This window comes from Perca flavescens, chromosome 21 (assembly GCF_004354835.1).
Source record: "Perca flavescens isolate YP-PL-M2 chromosome 21, PFLA_1.0, whole genome shotgun sequence".
NCBI classification, from domain to species: Eukaryota; Metazoa; Chordata; class Actinopteri; order Perciformes; family Percidae; genus Perca; species Perca flavescens.
The window spans coordinates 13,294,363-13,311,193 of record NC_041351.1 but is presented as its reverse complement, the minus strand read 5'-3'; the positions used below and the strand labels follow the sequence as shown (position 1 = coordinate 13,311,193).

Here is a 16,831-nt window from a genome sequence, read left to right as displayed (position 1 = left end):
TATAGTATTTGCAAAAACAAATGTCATTAAAATTCATAGTGTAGCATGTAGAAAAAGTCATAAAAAAGTCATAGTATGGTATATCGAAAAAAAGTCAGTATAGCATGTCGACAAAAGTCATAGTATAGTATGTCGAAAAAGTCGAAAAAAATCATAGTATAGTATGTCGACAAAAGTCATAGCATAGCATGTCGACAAAAGTCATAGTATAGTATGTCGAAAAAAGTTAAATAAGTCATAGTATAGTAAGTCCAAAAAAGTCATGGTATAGTATGTCGAAAAAAAGTCTTCTATATTAAAGTAGTGTCACACAGGTATCATGAGACCAAGTTTTATTGTATGATGGTGGGAAGTGTCTGTCTTGTGTGACTTTTAAAAAGAAGTACAAACATAACACATTTAAAAGAAACACATTTTTATTGACACATTATTGCAAAAACAAATGTCATAAAAAGTTATAGTATGGTATGTCGAAAAAGTCATAGTATAGCATGTCGAAAAACAAGTCATAGTATAGCATGTCGAAAAAAGTCATAGTATATTATGTCCGAAAAAGTCATAACAAAGTCACAGTATAGTATGTCCCAAAAAGTCGTAGTGTGTAGCATGTCGAAAAAAGTCATAGTAAAGTATGTCCGAAAAAGTCATTAGTATGTCGAAAGTATAGCATCTCAACAAAAGTCATTATGTAGTGTGTCGAAAAAGTCATAGTATAGAATGTCCAAAAAAGTCATAGTATGGCATGTCAAAAAAGTCATAGTATAGTATGTCTGAAAAAGTCATAGTATAGTATGTCAAAAAAGAATTGCAACATAAAAAGTCCTAGTATAGCATTTCGGTATAAAGTCATAGTATAGCACAGTATGTCACTGTTTCCTGGTTGGTTGGAACTGAAGGTCATCAAGGAGGCAGCTTGCCATTAGACTTATTTGAGATGAGCTGCGATTGACGGTGATCGATTCTGCACAGGCCTGGCTCATCTCGAAATAGCCTGTTCCAGCCTACAAGACCCGCCCCATCCTGGTTGTCTGTGTGCTCCCTATTCCCTGGCAACACTTTTTGTGCTATGTTGTACTTTTTAATTTGCTTTATACTATTGATAGCCTGGCAGGATGTTTCCCTGCCAGTCTCATTTGTTAGACTTTATATTCTGTTACATTTCGTAAATTATGTTAAACACAGTAGTATTCCTTTAACATGAACCCTTATGTGTGTGCTTCCTTTATTTACTGTGGTCTTTAAAAATGCTGCAAAAAAAATAATTGTATGGGTCGCAATAAAGTCACAGTATGTCAAAAAAGTCATGGTATGGCATATTGAAAAAAGTAAAGAAATGAAGTCAAAGTGTAGTATGTTGAAAAAAGTTACAAAAAGTCATAGTATGTCAAGAAAAGCAAAAAAAATCAGAGAATGTTGAAAAAAGTCATGAAAAAGTCATAGTATAGTATGTCGAAAAAAAGTCATGAAAAAGTCATAGTATAGTATGTCGAAAAAAGTTATAGTATGTCGAAAAAAGTCATAGTATAGTACATCGAAAAAGTTGAAAAAAGTCATAGTGATGTCATAGTATAGCACGTCGACAAAAGTCATTGTATAGTATGTCGAAAAAAGTTATAGTATAGTATGTTGAAAAAAAGTCATAGTGAAGTCATAGTCTAGCATGTCGACAAAAGTCATAGTATAGTATGTCGAAAAAAGTCTTATATTACAGTATTTCTGAATTGCTAAAACACTAAAATCCATTTGCAAAACCAAAGTTGCAAGTGTACAAACACCTTTATTGATTGAATCACACAGTTTGCAGAACTTTAAACACTTCTCATGTGGTTAGACACAACTAGCAAATCAGAATCACTCTTTGTGCAAAACTGTAAACACATTGTCATTCACAAAGCACATGTAGCATTGTGTTGCACTTCAACTCAAAATGGCACAACACAGCCCCCAAAAATGAAACACAAGCAACACACTGTTGTCATCGGTAACACACAAACACTCAAAATTGAACACACCTGTTTCAAATCAGTAATCAGGATATAAAGCCATGTCAAATCCAAATGGCATGTGTGATTTTCACAATGGAGGGCAGGAGAGAAGGAGGAAGTGGAAGAGGACGAGGACGAGGACGAGGACGAGGAGGAGGAGGAGGAGGAGGAAGAACAAGAGCCATCATTTCCAATGAAATTAGAGCAACAGTCATAGACCATGTTCTGGTTCATGGAATGAGTATGAGGGAAGCAGGACTACGTGTTCAAATATAAGCAGGTTCTCTGTGGCCTCCATTTTTAGGACATTCAGAGAAGAGAACAGGTAAGTGTACCATCATTTGTGGTCCCTCAAACTTACAGTACAGTATGTGCAGTCGTGGAACGTCTCAGTAAATTACTGTAACATAGCAGAGCATCCCATGTATGTGGTAATCTGGGACAATGTGAACTTTTACCATGGTCCTAGAATTCGTGAGTGGTTAGAAAATAACCCACGTTTTATAAATGTGTGCCTCCCACCATACTCGCCCTTCCTCAATCCCATTGAAGAATTTTTTTCTGCATGGAGGTGGAAGGTCTATGACAGAAATCCTTATGCACAGGAAAATCTCATTCAGTCAATGGATGCAGCATGTGACAACACTGGAGTGGAAAGGATTCAAGGTTGGATTCGGCATGCTAAAGGATTCTTTCCCCGTTGTTTAGCAAGGGACAGGATTGCCTGTGACGTTAATGAGGTCCTGTGGCCTGACCATGCCCAGAGGCATGATGCTGAGTCAGAATGATTCCAAGACAGTGCTTGCTATCGATCTGCTGCATATTTTGTTTGTGACTACATTTATGTGTGCAGGATTGTGCAAGTTCTTCATAATAAATATAATTTTTCCCCTGCTCTGCCCTGAGTGCAGTGTTTTGCATTTATCTCTGTAGTGTGTAATGACTGCTGTGTAGTGTTTATGCATTAGCTGGATGTGTGTGTGTGTGTGTGTGTGTGTGTGTGTGTTATCTGAAAACAGTGTTTGGTTTTGGGTAAAGATAACATAGTTCTGAAGCAATTGTTTGATATAGCAAGACAAGTCAAAGGTTTTGACAGTGTAGCTTAAGTTTGGTGATTTGTGTTTAAGGTTTTGAGAAAGCAAGAGAAACAAATGTGTTTTAGCAATTCAGAAATACTGTAAAGTAGTGTCACACACAGGTATCATGAGACCAAGTTTTATTGTATGATGGTGAGAAGTGTCTGTCTTGTGTGACTTTTAAAAAGAAGTACAAACATAACACATTTAAAAGAAACACATTTTGATTGATGTGTTACAAATTATTGCAAAAACAAATGTCATAAAAATTCATAGTGTAGCATGTCCGAAAAAGTCATAAAGTCATAGTATAGCATGTTGAAAAAGTCATGGTATAGTATGTCAAAAAAAGTCCTAGTATAGTATTTCAAAAAAGTTGATAAAAGTCCTAGTATAGCATGTTGAAAAAAGTCATAGTATAGTATGTCAAAAAAGTTTTAAAAGTCATACTATAGCATGTTGAAAAAAGTTTAAAAAGTCATAGTATAGTATGTCGAAAAAGTTGAAAAAAAAGTCATAGTATGGCATGTCGAAAAAGTCATAGTATAGTATGTCCGAAAAAGTCAAAACAAAGTCATAGTATAGCATGTCGAAAAAAGTCATAGTATAATATGTCAAAAAAGTTGACAAAAGTCATAGTATAGCATGTTGAAAAAGTCATAGTATAGTATGTTTAAAAAGTCATACTATAGCATGTCGAAAACAGTTTAAAAAGTCCTAGTATGTCCCAAAAAGTCATAGTGTAGCATGTCGAAAAAGTCATTAGTATGTCGAAACAAGTCAATGTATAGCATCTCAACAAAAGTCATTGTGTAGTATGTCGAAAAAGTTAAAAAAAAAGTCATAGTATGGCATGTCGAAAAAGTCATAGTATAGAATGTCCGAAAAAGTCATTAAAAGTTCATAGTATAGTATGTCGAAAAAAGTTGAAAAAAAGTCATAGTATGTCCGAAAAATTCATAAAAAAGTCATATTATAGTATGTCGAAAAAAGTCATAGTATAGCATGTTGAAAAAGTCATGATATAGTATGTCAAAAAAAGTCCTAGTATAGTATTTCAAAAAAGATGACAAAAGTCCTAGTATAGTATGTTTTAAAAAGTCAAAACAAAGTCATAGTATAGCATGTCGAAAAAAGTTTAAAAAGTCATAGTATAGTATGTCGAAAAAAAGTCGGTGTATTAGCATCTCGACAAAAGTCATAGTATAGTATGTCAAAAAAGTTGACAAAAGTCATAGTATAGCATGTTGAAAAAAAGTCATAGTATAGTATGTTTAAAAAGTCCTACTATAGCATGTCGAAAAAAGTTTAAAAAGTCATAGTATGTCGAAAAAAGTCAAAGTATAGCATCTCTACAAAAGTCATTGTGTAGTATGTCGAAAAAGTTGAAAAAAAAATCACAGTATGGCATGTCGAAAAAGTCATAGTATAGAATGTCCGAAAAAGTCATTAAAAGTTCATAGTATAGTATGTCGAAAAAAGTTGAAAAAAAGTCATAGTATAGTATGTCCGAAAAATTCATAAAAAAAGTCATATTATAGTATGTCAAAAAAAGTCATAGTATAGCATTTCGAAAAAGTCATAGTATAGTATGTCCAAATAAAAAGTCATAGCATAGTATGTCTAAAAGTCATAGTATATAGGATATTGAAAATATTCAAAAAGTCATAAGTATAGCATGTCGAAAGTCTTCTATATTAAAGTAGTGTCACACACAGGTATCATGAGACCAAGTTTTATTGTATGATGGTGGGAAGTGTCTGTCTTGTGTGACTTTTAAAAAGAAGTACAAAAATAACACATTCAAAAGAAACACATTTTATTGATGTTACACATTATTTCAAAAACAAATGTCATTAAAATTCATAGTGTATCATGAAGTCATATTATAGTATGTCCAAAAAAGTCATAAAAAAATCAGTATAGTATTTGCAAAAACAAATGTAATAAAAATTCATAGTGTAGCATCTCAAAAAAGTCATAAAAAAGTCATAGTATGGTATATTGAAAAAAAAAACATAGTACGTTGACAAAAATCTTCTATATTAAAGTAGTGTCACACACAGGTATCATGAGACCAAGTTTTATTGTATGATGGTGGGAAAGTGTCTGTCTTGTGTGACTTTTAAAAAGAAGTACAAACATAACACATTTAAAAGAAACATTTTATTGATGTACAAGTGTTAACACATTATTGCTAAAACAATTGTCATACAAATGTGAACTATACCTTCAGCTGAGAAGAGCACACTTGCACGTCCATATTATGTCCATTTTAATCTTTACTCTGACACTCATAGTAAAGTGCAACTAGCTCAATATTAAGTCCTAATTTCTAGCAGCCACCGTGTTTCAGTTGTAAGACAAAATACTCATTAAGTATACTGCAGCATTGTGTTTGATGCTGGCATTAACATGTTTGTCTTCACTGTAACAGGTAAAGAAAATGGCTCTTAATAACTACAGTAGCTTCAAGACCGATAGCATCACTGTCAAGTTAGCTGCACCCTGCAAGTAAACTAATAATACTACATTATAATGTAATATACAGTACACACAAAACACACCAGAACAGCATCAATATGTAGTAGAACGCTTGGCAGATAAAGAGACATTTACAAAAAGTGTTTTACATCTTTGCTGGTACGCAAGCTTAATGTAAAAGATATTTAAAAGCTATCCTCGCACTGTAAACCAACAAAGTAAAAATTAGAATTTGCTTTTGTGCTGAAAAGAGGACAGACATTTAGAAATACACCCTGTGGATATTTTTAAAAGGTTGCTGAATTGTTTTCAGAGGGGAGGGCTGCTGGTACCAATGTATGTTCTTTTATGCATTTGAAACAAGACCATATAAATTATCCCTGCAATAAGTTCTGTTATGGTTGTACGTTGCCATTCTGGCAGTAAAGTTTTCATCAAAACATTGTGAGGATTCCATCAAACAAATTAAACAGCAGGAAGAAAAGAGTTTTACCCAGCCCTCTAATAGTCTGAGAAATTGCAATACTGGCACAAATCCTAGATTCTTCTAAACTAAGTTGCAAATGCATGACCTAATTTAGATCTTTTAAACATCTGGACTTTGGTAGGATGGTTTTGATATACAGTAAAAACACAGAGTGTAATAATAAAAAGTTTCAAGTCGGGATTTGAGGTAAGTGATGATGTGCAATTGTCCAGCATGCAGCATGGTGAACGGAGTGACCAAGTCCATCTGTGTATGTTGTCATGAAGTCCCTCCTTGTGCCTCTTACTTCCTGTATCTTGATGAGGTAATGTATCGAAGGATGGCATTGGGAACGTCCATCGTCTCATCCTTCACCAGCACAATGTCAAAGGAGTTCATGTACGACTCTTTTCTCTCGTCTACCTGAGACACAAAACGCAGACACTGACAACCTAAATTCTAAACCTCAATGTGTTGATATAAGGAATAACACCATACATGAGTCTGACCTGGTCGTTGAGGAAGCCGATGGTGAGGAGGTTCTGGTGCTGAGACACGCCGTCAGCCATGGTCAGGTCTCCTAAAGAGTCTCCCAGCAGCAGCACGTTGGGTCGACCCTGCAGCGCCCTGAGGCCAGCTGCATGTGACAGAGCACCTTCCCTTTTGTTGAAGGTGTGGATCAGTTGGCCTTTAAAGGCTCGCAGGACCCCCTTATTAACAACACAATGTGCAGTAAAGGTTACTGTAACTCTCAAACAAAGACTGAAGCTGGTGGAGTAAACTCATGTATGTTTCAGGACTTTTACCAATCTCTATTAGCAACCAAGAGGAACTGTAATGTGCTAAATAGAACAGATCAAAAAGAGACATAGAAACGTAATATCATGAAGGAAAATACCAGTATTACTGCTTGCTTTTATTAGCTCCAAATTAGCTTGATGTAATTCGTGTATTCTGTTACTATGTTCCATGCCTTGAAATCAATAAACTGATAAGGTTTAAGGGCTCAGTGACTGGCCTGTATTTTTTTTTTTTTTTTTAAAAACGTTTTTTTTTTTTTTTTAAAAAAAAAAAAATGCAGGGCATTTCATACAATAATTCATATGACACAAAATCCCAGTAAAGCTAGGTGTGGTCAAACTCACAGTCTGGTCAAAGTCCATGTAGTTGGAGATGACGTGGACATTGGGAAGGAAGACGTGGTTCTGTCGAATCACCTCCTCCAAGACGTCTCCAACACCAGCCGAGAAGATCAACAGAGGGACCTGCTGCTCTGTCAGACGGTCAAAAAACACTTTGTAGCCGTCCCTTGAGAAATCACAAACACACACACACACACACACACACACACACACCACCCATTAGATACAAGAACCAGTGACTAATTGAGAAAACATTTGAATTACTGCATGGGAGACATTTTTATTATCCTGAGCAAGTGTTCCAGAACATGTTGTCAAATAGTAAAACAAGACGTTAGATTGGTGTAAACTATGTTCAACATGTATTTGTTTTCACTAATGCACAACTTATTTTTTATCAATTATAACCAAGACAATTATCGTGTTGTAATGTTTTCAGTTCAGAGTTGTTTTTGTGCATGACAATGGAATAAACTTAACATGTTCACTGGTAGAAATCCTGCATTCAAAACCTTACTTAAGTAAAGGTATGTACGTATTATCAGCAACATGTATCAAAGTAAAAGTACTAATATGTGCAGACAAATGTTCCCTGTCAGTGATTTCCTATTACATATGATGTCATTGGATTTATATCACTGTTGCATTAATGTGTATGTTGCAGTTTACTGCTGTAGATGTTTAAGGTTGTGCTAATTTTGACTCCTTCATATACTTTAATCTACAGCAATGCATCATATTCTATAAGATCATCATATGTTTGTAGCGTCGCTGTCCTGTGAGAACAACGTATCTCTAAAAAGTCAGCTTTTCATGAGCACCGAAAAACATTCCTATTTTCAGCTTTGTGACAATACCAATAATAGTTTATTTAGCTTTAAAAGTAGGAGAATTTTCTCAATCAATAAAGGAACACTTCATCCTTCAGTTTATTGGAAAAATTCCAAATCGCCATATTTGGAGATACATGGTTTTTACTGGACAGGAAGGTCATGACAGTTTGTAATATAATAAAGCTGTCAGACAAATGTAGTGGAGTAGAAAGTACAATATTTGCCTCTGAGACATTGATGAAGTACTCAAGTAAAGTTCAAGTCCCTTAAGTTTGTACCTAAGTACAGTACTTGAGTAAATGTACTTGGTTACTTTCCACCATTGGAACCAGTGAGATTTGAGCATAGTGCATACCTGAGCATAGCGCTGGATTCCCTGACAGCCTGGGCCAGCATGTCCTTCCTGATCCTCTGCGAAATCAGCAGCTTGTGTACTTTAGTCCACCTGCAGAGAGCAGCACAACACAAATGTAACATCTCAATCAGGCTTTGGGTTTTTCACTTTTCTTTAGTCCTTTCAGGAATTGGAGCTTTAAATACTGACAGTTTGACAGTTAAAATGTTATCATGTCTGAATTCAACTGCTCCACTGAGACAAATCACAGTGCATGGTTTGTCATTGTGAAATTAGACTTTAATCCAATTGAAATAGACGGGTGCTATTAATTAGATCGGTCTCTTTGTTTCTTACCACTCCACCATGAGAGGCAGCTTTTCTTCAGCAGTCCTGCTAGCATCAATCTCTATGGGATAGTAGGTGTTCAACAGCTCCCTCATCTGCAGTGGACCAACAAAACATACTGAACATATTTACTGACCTCCTGCAAAGGATGTATCAGCATGGACTTGCTGAGAGAATAGCAGTCCAGCGAACATTAGTTTATCTCATGGTCTGAATTTGTAAATATAATTTTGCATGTCACTGCACAAGCACACACAGCTGCAGTTACTGCAGTGGGAACAATTATACAAGTGTAAAATGGGCCCTTTATCTTTCAAATTGTGCACTTATTAATGACATACCATTTACCTTTTTAGTGCAATCTTCATCAATCAACAATTGGTTATCCAGGATGTCTGGTTAAATGAGGGGAAACCGGTTTGTAACAGTTTCAGAAAAGCACTCAGACAAAAAAGTACAAAATAATGAAAAAAGTAAAGAATGCACAAATGCAAACTGAGTCAATTAACAAATGATTTGGATCTAATAATGGAAATGTGCAGATTCCATCATAAGAACACGATTTGGCCAAGATGCAAAAAATATTTTCAAAGAGCTAGTTATCTGTGTGCTTACTGTGCGTGGTGGGAACTCTCTTTCCGTTGTGGGCAAATCTGGTCAGCGTCATATCAAAGTCTGAGATTACCTGTGGAAATATAACTATTTAGATCAGAAAAATAGTACTCTTTTACTCGGCTAACACACATGTATGATACAATCGCACATAAAGTGCAAATTGATTTAGTTGAAACTGAGCAAGGTTTACTTTTGCATTTTGTATTTATTCATAAAGGCTCTCAACTCTCAGTTATTACTAAACCGTTTATGAACAAAATTCAGTAATGTGTCTTTCTGTGAGGTCTAAGATTTTGTCGATAGTGCAGTTAGTAGTCAAATCTAACTTCAGTCCATATAAATTAATTCTAATGTAATGCGCTTTTTTTGGACTCTATACCATAGTCTCTTCTCTGTTGGAATGCTGGCTGGATGATATACCCATTATGTATACCTTGCTAGTAATATATGTTGATATATTCTCTTATATATTATACACCACTTAGTGTACTATATTATACTTGCTATGTTATACTGTTGTACTACATATTATGTTATATTACATTAATACCTTTCACCTTTTACTATACTGTATGTTATATCCCATACCATCAACCTTGATTCATTTTATTAAAGTAAACTTTCCAAGCATGTGTAACTGTTGGCTATATGTGTCACAGTCCACCTCTTATGTTTTGCTGTTATGTTTAATATGTTTAGGTGTAATTTCCTGTATTTGACTGAATTTTGATCTGAAAGTATTCTTACTGCTGATGAAATGCTGCACAGTTTACTCACCTGCAGGCTGCCTGCACCTGCTCGCTGCATGGCGTAGATTGTTTCCTCCACTCTGCTGCGCTCCCTCATCAGCACCGAGCACTTGGCCAGCTCTGGGATCTGAACAGAGAAGAGTTTAGTCTTACAGTGCATGTTTATCCAGAGAGCAGAACAGTAAGAGAGCGATGGGAGGCAAAAGCAGACTTCAGAAATATGTTACATGCTTGCACTATAGTTAATATCGAGTTCATGTAAGTTTTAAGACATGTGAACAGGCATCTTTTTTGACTGTGTGCACATAAATACATTAAAGCACATAAAGTATTTGTGCTCAGTGCTCCTAAGCACAGATACTTTCAAGCCAGAATTACAGTGAAGTTTCTGAAATAAAACTCCATTTGTTTTTATTCATGAGAGCTTCATCACCTCAGCCTTCGTCAGCTGGTGCCAGATTGCCAAGACGGACCGCACCGGTGTGTAGATCGAGGGAATATGGTATATCTGCATAAAGCCAGGGAGAAAACTCGTTTTGGTAATGCTTTATTTTACAGGTCTGCATTTTCCTAAGATTTTTCCTGGACAAAAATGGTAATTTGGTACTCATTTTAACATAACTCATTTAATGTATTGGCTTTAAACAGTGCTCATACCTGAAAATATTTTAACTTTAATAGCCTGTTTTGACCTTTGAACACTGTGACCACAATGATTAGCTAACAAGTACGTTTACAGCTGGAAGTTACAATTTACCATTTTCAAACGGAGAACGGACGCGTCCGCGAAGTGTTCACTGTTATTCGGAACAACCGTTAAAAGTGCATAATGTTAAACAACAAGCTGTGTGTATCTACAAAGATATATCATAGCGTTAGTACTGAAATAATATAAGTTTACAGTCGACTGGCAGTTTGGCTTATTTGTTTACGTTCTGTGTTTGTCGGACGCGCACGCAGCATTCCACCGCTTCAACGTAATAAACACAAAGGTTCCGACGCACTTTCGTTCCTATTTAACTGAGGACATTTTCGCCCTAGTACCGCATCACATCACATTATTAGTTGTCACTGAAATAGTCTTGCATTGACATACCTATCCCCACAGCGCTGAAAGTATATTGAAATTAGCCATTGGCTAGCTTAGCGTAAATATGGCACATTTAGCTACATCACATTTATATTCTTCTTCTTCTTGGGGTTTTATGCCTGTATCTCTATTTCAACATATATTATGCTGTCTAAATTACTGTGCTTCAAGCTGGTTAATGATGAACCGGAATCCACATTGATATTAAGGATTGAGGTCACTGATAAATATTGTAGCTATTTTTGTGCCGAATCCTCAGAGAGGGACATAGATTATCATTACAGCTGCAATGAGGAATATTTTTTTTTTGTATTGATAGTCAGTTTCCCCAAAGTTCTGTAATAACATTAAACTATATCCATATTATGATTTCCTAAAGTGTATTGTAATATTACTTTTAATTTTTTTTCTTTTGAATTAGAAACATTTTGTCTCATGAAAATTATTTGTACATATAGACCAATGAAATCACCATAACTTGTCATAACAAAGTTGAAGATATATAGATTCAGAGATGACAACTGATTTCATTTATTTCAAATGTCTAGGTACACTGTCTTGCTCTTGCACATACATATGGAATGGCACCATATGTAACAGTCATACTTTAATCAAAATCAACTCTCCAATGATCAAACTGGGACCAAAATCTGAACTTGAAAGCTTGATCTAAAATCTGCCTGTGTCTGCTCTGTTCCTGTGAATTTGTGCACATTACATTACATTAAGTTGTTGAAAAATTCAAAACTTCAACATACAACTGATCAAATTATTTCTATTGGTAAGTTAGTAAAACATGTTATTGATAACATTCATAGAGAGCTTGGCCGGGGATACCACAGGCACTAGCAATTTCAACAGACAATGAACTCAGCAACTGTTCCACACAACACTGTTTTGAGTCAGAGGATTGTAGTCAAAAAAGCAACACTGTATAATGTTAAAGTTAACATTCAAGGTCATTTAGTGCAGGAAACAGTTAATTCAACTGTTGTAATAAGGGGCAGGTGGGATTTTATGGCACATTGGGAACATGGTGAGAACCATGCACAAAAACATGTAAAACTCCTGATTTGATGCGTTTCACACATTTCATAGTACAGCGAAACAAAGTAAGAGGCAGAGCTAATTCTGCCAGAAGCACAAAGGCAGAACAAACCAACCCACTAATACAGTACCAATTAACAAAATAACTCACCGTCTTTAAGCACTGGAGTCATTAGTCAGAGTCCTAACAACATGAAATGGCATAACATATTTTTTGCCAAAAGGGACATCTCATTATTATGGTGGTTTATTTTTCAAGCTATGCAACAACTTTGAAATAGATAAATCAAACATTCATACACATCCATTGGAATGGTGAAGTAGTGCACATATTTTAGTCCAACACTATAAGTGGGAGCTTGTTTTAATGAGGGGGAAACATAATCACTGAACACTATACTTTCCCCAATATGTGCTTGGCTCAATACTTAGATCTTGCTACAAAAATTCTGATACATGATTGTCTGTTTTTAAGTGGGGCAAACAACATAGTTCAACATTTAGATATTTCAACCCCCACAGTGCAAAAAAGCATGACAGACACTGGAGGTAGAAGAGAAATTAGATGCAAGTAGTGGGGAGTAAAAAGTTAAAGCTCAGCTCAGGTTGTTACAGTAATTTATCCTTGTTTTTCCAACTTACATCACAATAAACACACATAATTTACTGTGCTACGTTGACATCCCAACACTGAACTTGACCTCACTTTTATTCTAACTTGCACCACAACATATGCTAACATCATTGGGTGTTAACACAGACCACATTTAAAAAGCTAAGCTAAGTGGTTTAGAAATGAAATCAACAATCTTACCAGACAATGTCACAGAAATCACAGTTTCATTTACAAGCAGAATAAAAGACATACGTTAATAAATGTAAGGCCCAAATTATAATGTAATCAATTTACTAGTAGCATGTCTGGCTAATTCTTTTTTTTATTTTAACCAGCCCCAGTTAGCCCATGCAGACATTTCACCTAAATAAAAAGGCAAAAAAATAAGATCAAAGTTTTGAGGTAACAACAAGGCGTTGATCAGTAGATTAAGTGCTAACAAGACAAAGCTCTCAACATTCGATTTGAGACTGCAGCTGTCTGCGCAAAGTGAGCGTGCGGCGATGGAGCTGCTGCATCTGTTGCATGCGGTCTCGCTGGCGAGCCAGGTTCTGGGGCATGGGGTAGTGCTGGCAGCCGCGAAGATAATGGTATGGGATGCGAACGTGGCAGGCTGCGGCTCTGCAACGTGGCTGAGGTAGGGGTGGCAGCAGCATCCAGCGCTTCCTCTCAGCACAGTAACTGTAGGCCTCCTTGCGGTACTGCTTGTCCATGTTGTTGCAGTTCCTCCACCCGCCAATGATGAATATGTCTTCACCCAGGTAGCAAACAGCAGTACCTTCCATGCTGAGGACCTCTGGAGGGAGACTGTCGAGGATGTCGTCAGAGATATTTCTGCTTATTTTCTGCTGAGCGGCCTCAGCTGTTACCTTGTAGCTCTTTGCACAACAAGAAGCTGTGTGGTAGAAGTTGGTGGATGCAACAGCCATTTGAAAACTACAGTAATTATCGATAAGCGGTAAGGACTCCACTTCCTGCCACTTGTGACTCTCTGTATCGTAGCAGGTGGTCACAGTGCTCAGTCCATCCTCATTGTCCATGTCTACAGGAGTCCTGGCCATCACGTATATGTACCGGTCCTCCACGCTTACCGTTTTTACATCTCGTAGTATCTTCGGTGCTGGCTCGAGATTGTGCCACTCATCCTGCTCAGGCTCGTAGACAGTAACATCCTTAAAGCCTGGACTGAAGTTGCCATGACCACCGATGCTGTAGAGTAAATCTTTGACACACGTGAGGCCGAAGGAGTGCTTGCGGGTGGTCAGGCTGCTGACCTGCTCCCAGGTGTTGAGGCTGGGGTTGAAGCGCTCCACCGTCTTGGCGAAGCCTGGCTCCATGGAGCCTGCCACATAGACATGGCTGTCACTGACTGCGATGGCATGTCCGTCAAGGTGGTTGTGAATGTGTGGCAGGTTTACCCAACGGTCCTCAGCAACAAAGTAGCCCACACACTCACTCAGATAGTCTCCACCTTCTGAAACACCACCCACCACCATGATTACATCCATGTTCTGGCCAAGACGGGGCTGCATCGCTGCCATGTAGGACGCACAGAGCTCTAAATCAGCTGACTTGAGGTTCTCGAAGTGAACAGCGTGGACCTCAAGGGCGTCAGAGACCAGCTGCTGACAAGCTGCATTGTTTGCCACAAAGGGTTCTTTTCTCACCACCTGTGTCAGGTAAGTAGGAGAAATCTGAGGCAGCCTTAAAAGTCTGAACAGCTCGTCAAAATACTTCTCTCTCTCCTCTGCGTTTTGGTGCACCCATTTTACTATGGCCTCAAACAACTCCTGTTCAGAATCCACAGTGATTCCTGAGTCTGACAGCCAGTCCCGTACCAGGTGAAATGGCAGCGTGAAGAATTCCTCGTTGCGGATTATTTTGTGGAAGTTTCTTCTAATCGTCTTGGCAGCTCCCTGGGCCAGCTGGTCCAAGGTGTACATGTGGGCGAGGCTGTGCACTGCTACACAGTTGGATAAGTTCACCTTCTTCATCAGAAACTCTCCGCAGAAGTTCTTCAGCTGCGCCAACAGGAACCTGTGTGAACATGTCGTAATTATCAGACCAGTAATGTATAAAAACTTGGGAGTAGACAGGATTAAGGAACTAAGCATTACAAGTCGATGGGATAAAACCTAGTACACTAGGTTACACACAGTACACTGAAACTTTAGTTATCCCCTTGCCATGTAAATGTAAATGTTCTGTAATAAACCGTTTAGAAACATGGATTCCCAAGAGAAACCAAGACACTATCTGCTAGCAAACCTTTTATGTACTGTGGTGGTTTACCTTTTAATTTTTGCACTGGCGAGACATCTTGCCTTGCTGTTTCTTGAAGTACTATGCTTCTTTAACCTTAATTGCAGGTCTTAAACTGCTGCTTAAAAATCTCATTAAAAGTGCAGTATTATCAAATAATCTCTTGATGATGCAATCAAATATTGTAATCCATTACATGCATCGTGGCTCAATAGAGTTTTTTTCACATCAGATATTTTCACTTGTCATAGAAGGAAAAGCACTAATACCATTAACAAATGTCCCAATAAGCCATGGCAGTATGACAGTGAGCCAGCATGCACAAAACTGAAGTAGCTAAATGGAATTGGAGCCTTCGTTAACTTCATTATTTACACCTGTGCTTTTCAAAAGTCCTATTATTTATTTAGTTTTCAGTTATTCTGGCTGATTAGACATTTCAACCCAGGTTCAAGAGGAGTGTAGCAACAATGGGAATAATGTGAGTTCAAAGTCTTGTATTAACAAAATAATGAAAATTGTCCCACCTTAACAGGTGCAACAAGACAGGAGAACAAGGCGTTATCAATCAAGCACACCCTAATCAGTCCTGAAAATAGGTCTAATTAGGCAAAAGTGAAAACACCTGTGTGGGCATACCATGTGTATGATGTGTAAGGCCCTTAACAGTAAAACATAATGCGTAACTTGCAAATATTGATCTATTCCTAGTAGGCTCACTCTGGTAATAGTATGGTCATTTTTTGGGATTGAAAATAGTTAACTTCAACCCTAAATCTTTTTCTGATTTATTTACATACATTGCTAAACCATGGGCTGCCAAGTTCCACAGGTGTGTGAAATCCAAACATGTCACACCTGCTGATGTAATTAGGAAACAAAAACCTGTTACTGCCCAACACTTCCGTTTATAAGGAAGTTAATGTTCTTACTCTGATGTATGGTTTAAAAAACAAATACCTGTCGGCAAGTTCCAACACTTCATGCACATTTGCAGTGGTTACCCCGATTTGTCCAGTGTACATGAACTGTAGGACACTTTCAACAGTTTCTGGGTCGGGTCCCGTTGACGAGCTCCATCCTTTGAGCTCCACTCGCCCCGACAGAGACTCTGAAAACTGTCCGCCCAGCAGCAGCGTGAAGTACTGCGACGCCGCGGATAACACTGAGCGGTGGGCGGTTAAGGTCTGGACCCTCTCCTCAGACACCCCACAGGAGCTGAAGACCAGTGTCACGTCACAGAACAGCCCCGACTTCCTCTGCTCGTTCTGCCTCCGGGAGAGCTCCGAGCAGTAGGCCGAGCAGGTGAACTCCTCGGCCTCCTCAGGTTCCCCGTCACCTGTTAGCGCTCCCTGTGCGCCGCTGCTCCGGTCCTCTGGCGCTTCTGCTGCCGCTGCCATACCGCAGCGTGATAGACTCAGAGGCAAATGAAAGCTCTGAACTATCTTCGGGAATAACTCATAGGCATATAGAACACACGTAAATAGACATTCAAAAACGGACATACATGCGCAGCGTTCACAGCCGCCCTGGTCGGAAAGCAGGACTGCTCACTTCCGTCTTTAAGAATTTTCCAAATGTACTCTATTTCAGCTGGAGAGTCAAGGGGAGTCTCTCGGATTCACGCCAACACAAGAGATCCATATCCCGGACGCAAAAACCGAGAAGTCCGATCTATCCATCTATCAACAAAATAAAATGTAAATGTTATGACGCATTTACACGTCTTTATTTTAGCGAAATGTAACTTTGTTTAAAGGGTGCATCGTATTTGCGCATGCGTG

The 16,831-nt window shown here is 37.9% G+C and overlaps 2 protein-coding genes across 5 annotated transcripts; both read right to left on the bottom strand.

The window, feature by feature from the left end:
• Window positions 1-5,232: 5,232 nt before the first annotated feature.
• Window positions 5,233-11,008, bottom strand: LOC114548242 (7-methylguanosine phosphate-specific 5'-nucleotidase). Of its 4 annotated transcripts, none has more exons than XM_028568062.1 (10): window positions 10,790-11,008; window positions 10,466-10,540; window positions 10,061-10,159; window positions 9,284-9,353; window positions 9,017-9,063; window positions 8,678-8,763; window positions 8,342-8,431; window positions 7,157-7,319; window positions 6,521-6,721; window positions 5,233-6,434 (listed from the first exon to the last, which is right to left on the bottom strand). In XM_028568062.1, the coding sequence occupies exons 1-10, from the start codon at window positions 10,790-10,792 to the stop codon at window positions 6,315-6,317; spliced, it is 954 nt and encodes a 317-aa protein (XP_028423863.1). In that variant the 5' UTR covers window positions 10,793-11,008; the 3' UTR covers window positions 5,233-6,314. The 4 variants fall into 4 exon arrangements, with proteins under 4 accessions (XP_028423863.1, XP_028423864.1, XP_028423862.1 ...); XM_028568064.1 differs by having other exon boundaries at window positions 6,329-6,430; XM_028568063.1 differs by lacking the exon at window positions 10,466-10,540.
• Window positions 11,009-12,400: 1,392 nt separating this feature from the next.
• Window positions 12,401-16,763, bottom strand: klhl11 (kelch-like family member 11). Its single transcript, XM_028566973.1, has 2 exons — window positions 16,008-16,763; window positions 12,401-14,822 (listed from the first exon to the last, which is right to left on the bottom strand). The coding sequence occupies exons 1-2, from the start codon at window positions 16,550-16,552 to the stop codon at window positions 13,238-13,240; spliced, it is 2,130 nt and encodes a 709-aa protein (XP_028422774.1). The 5' UTR covers window positions 16,553-16,763; the 3' UTR covers window positions 12,401-13,237.
• Between the last annotated feature and the right edge of the window lie 68 nt (window positions 16,764-16,831).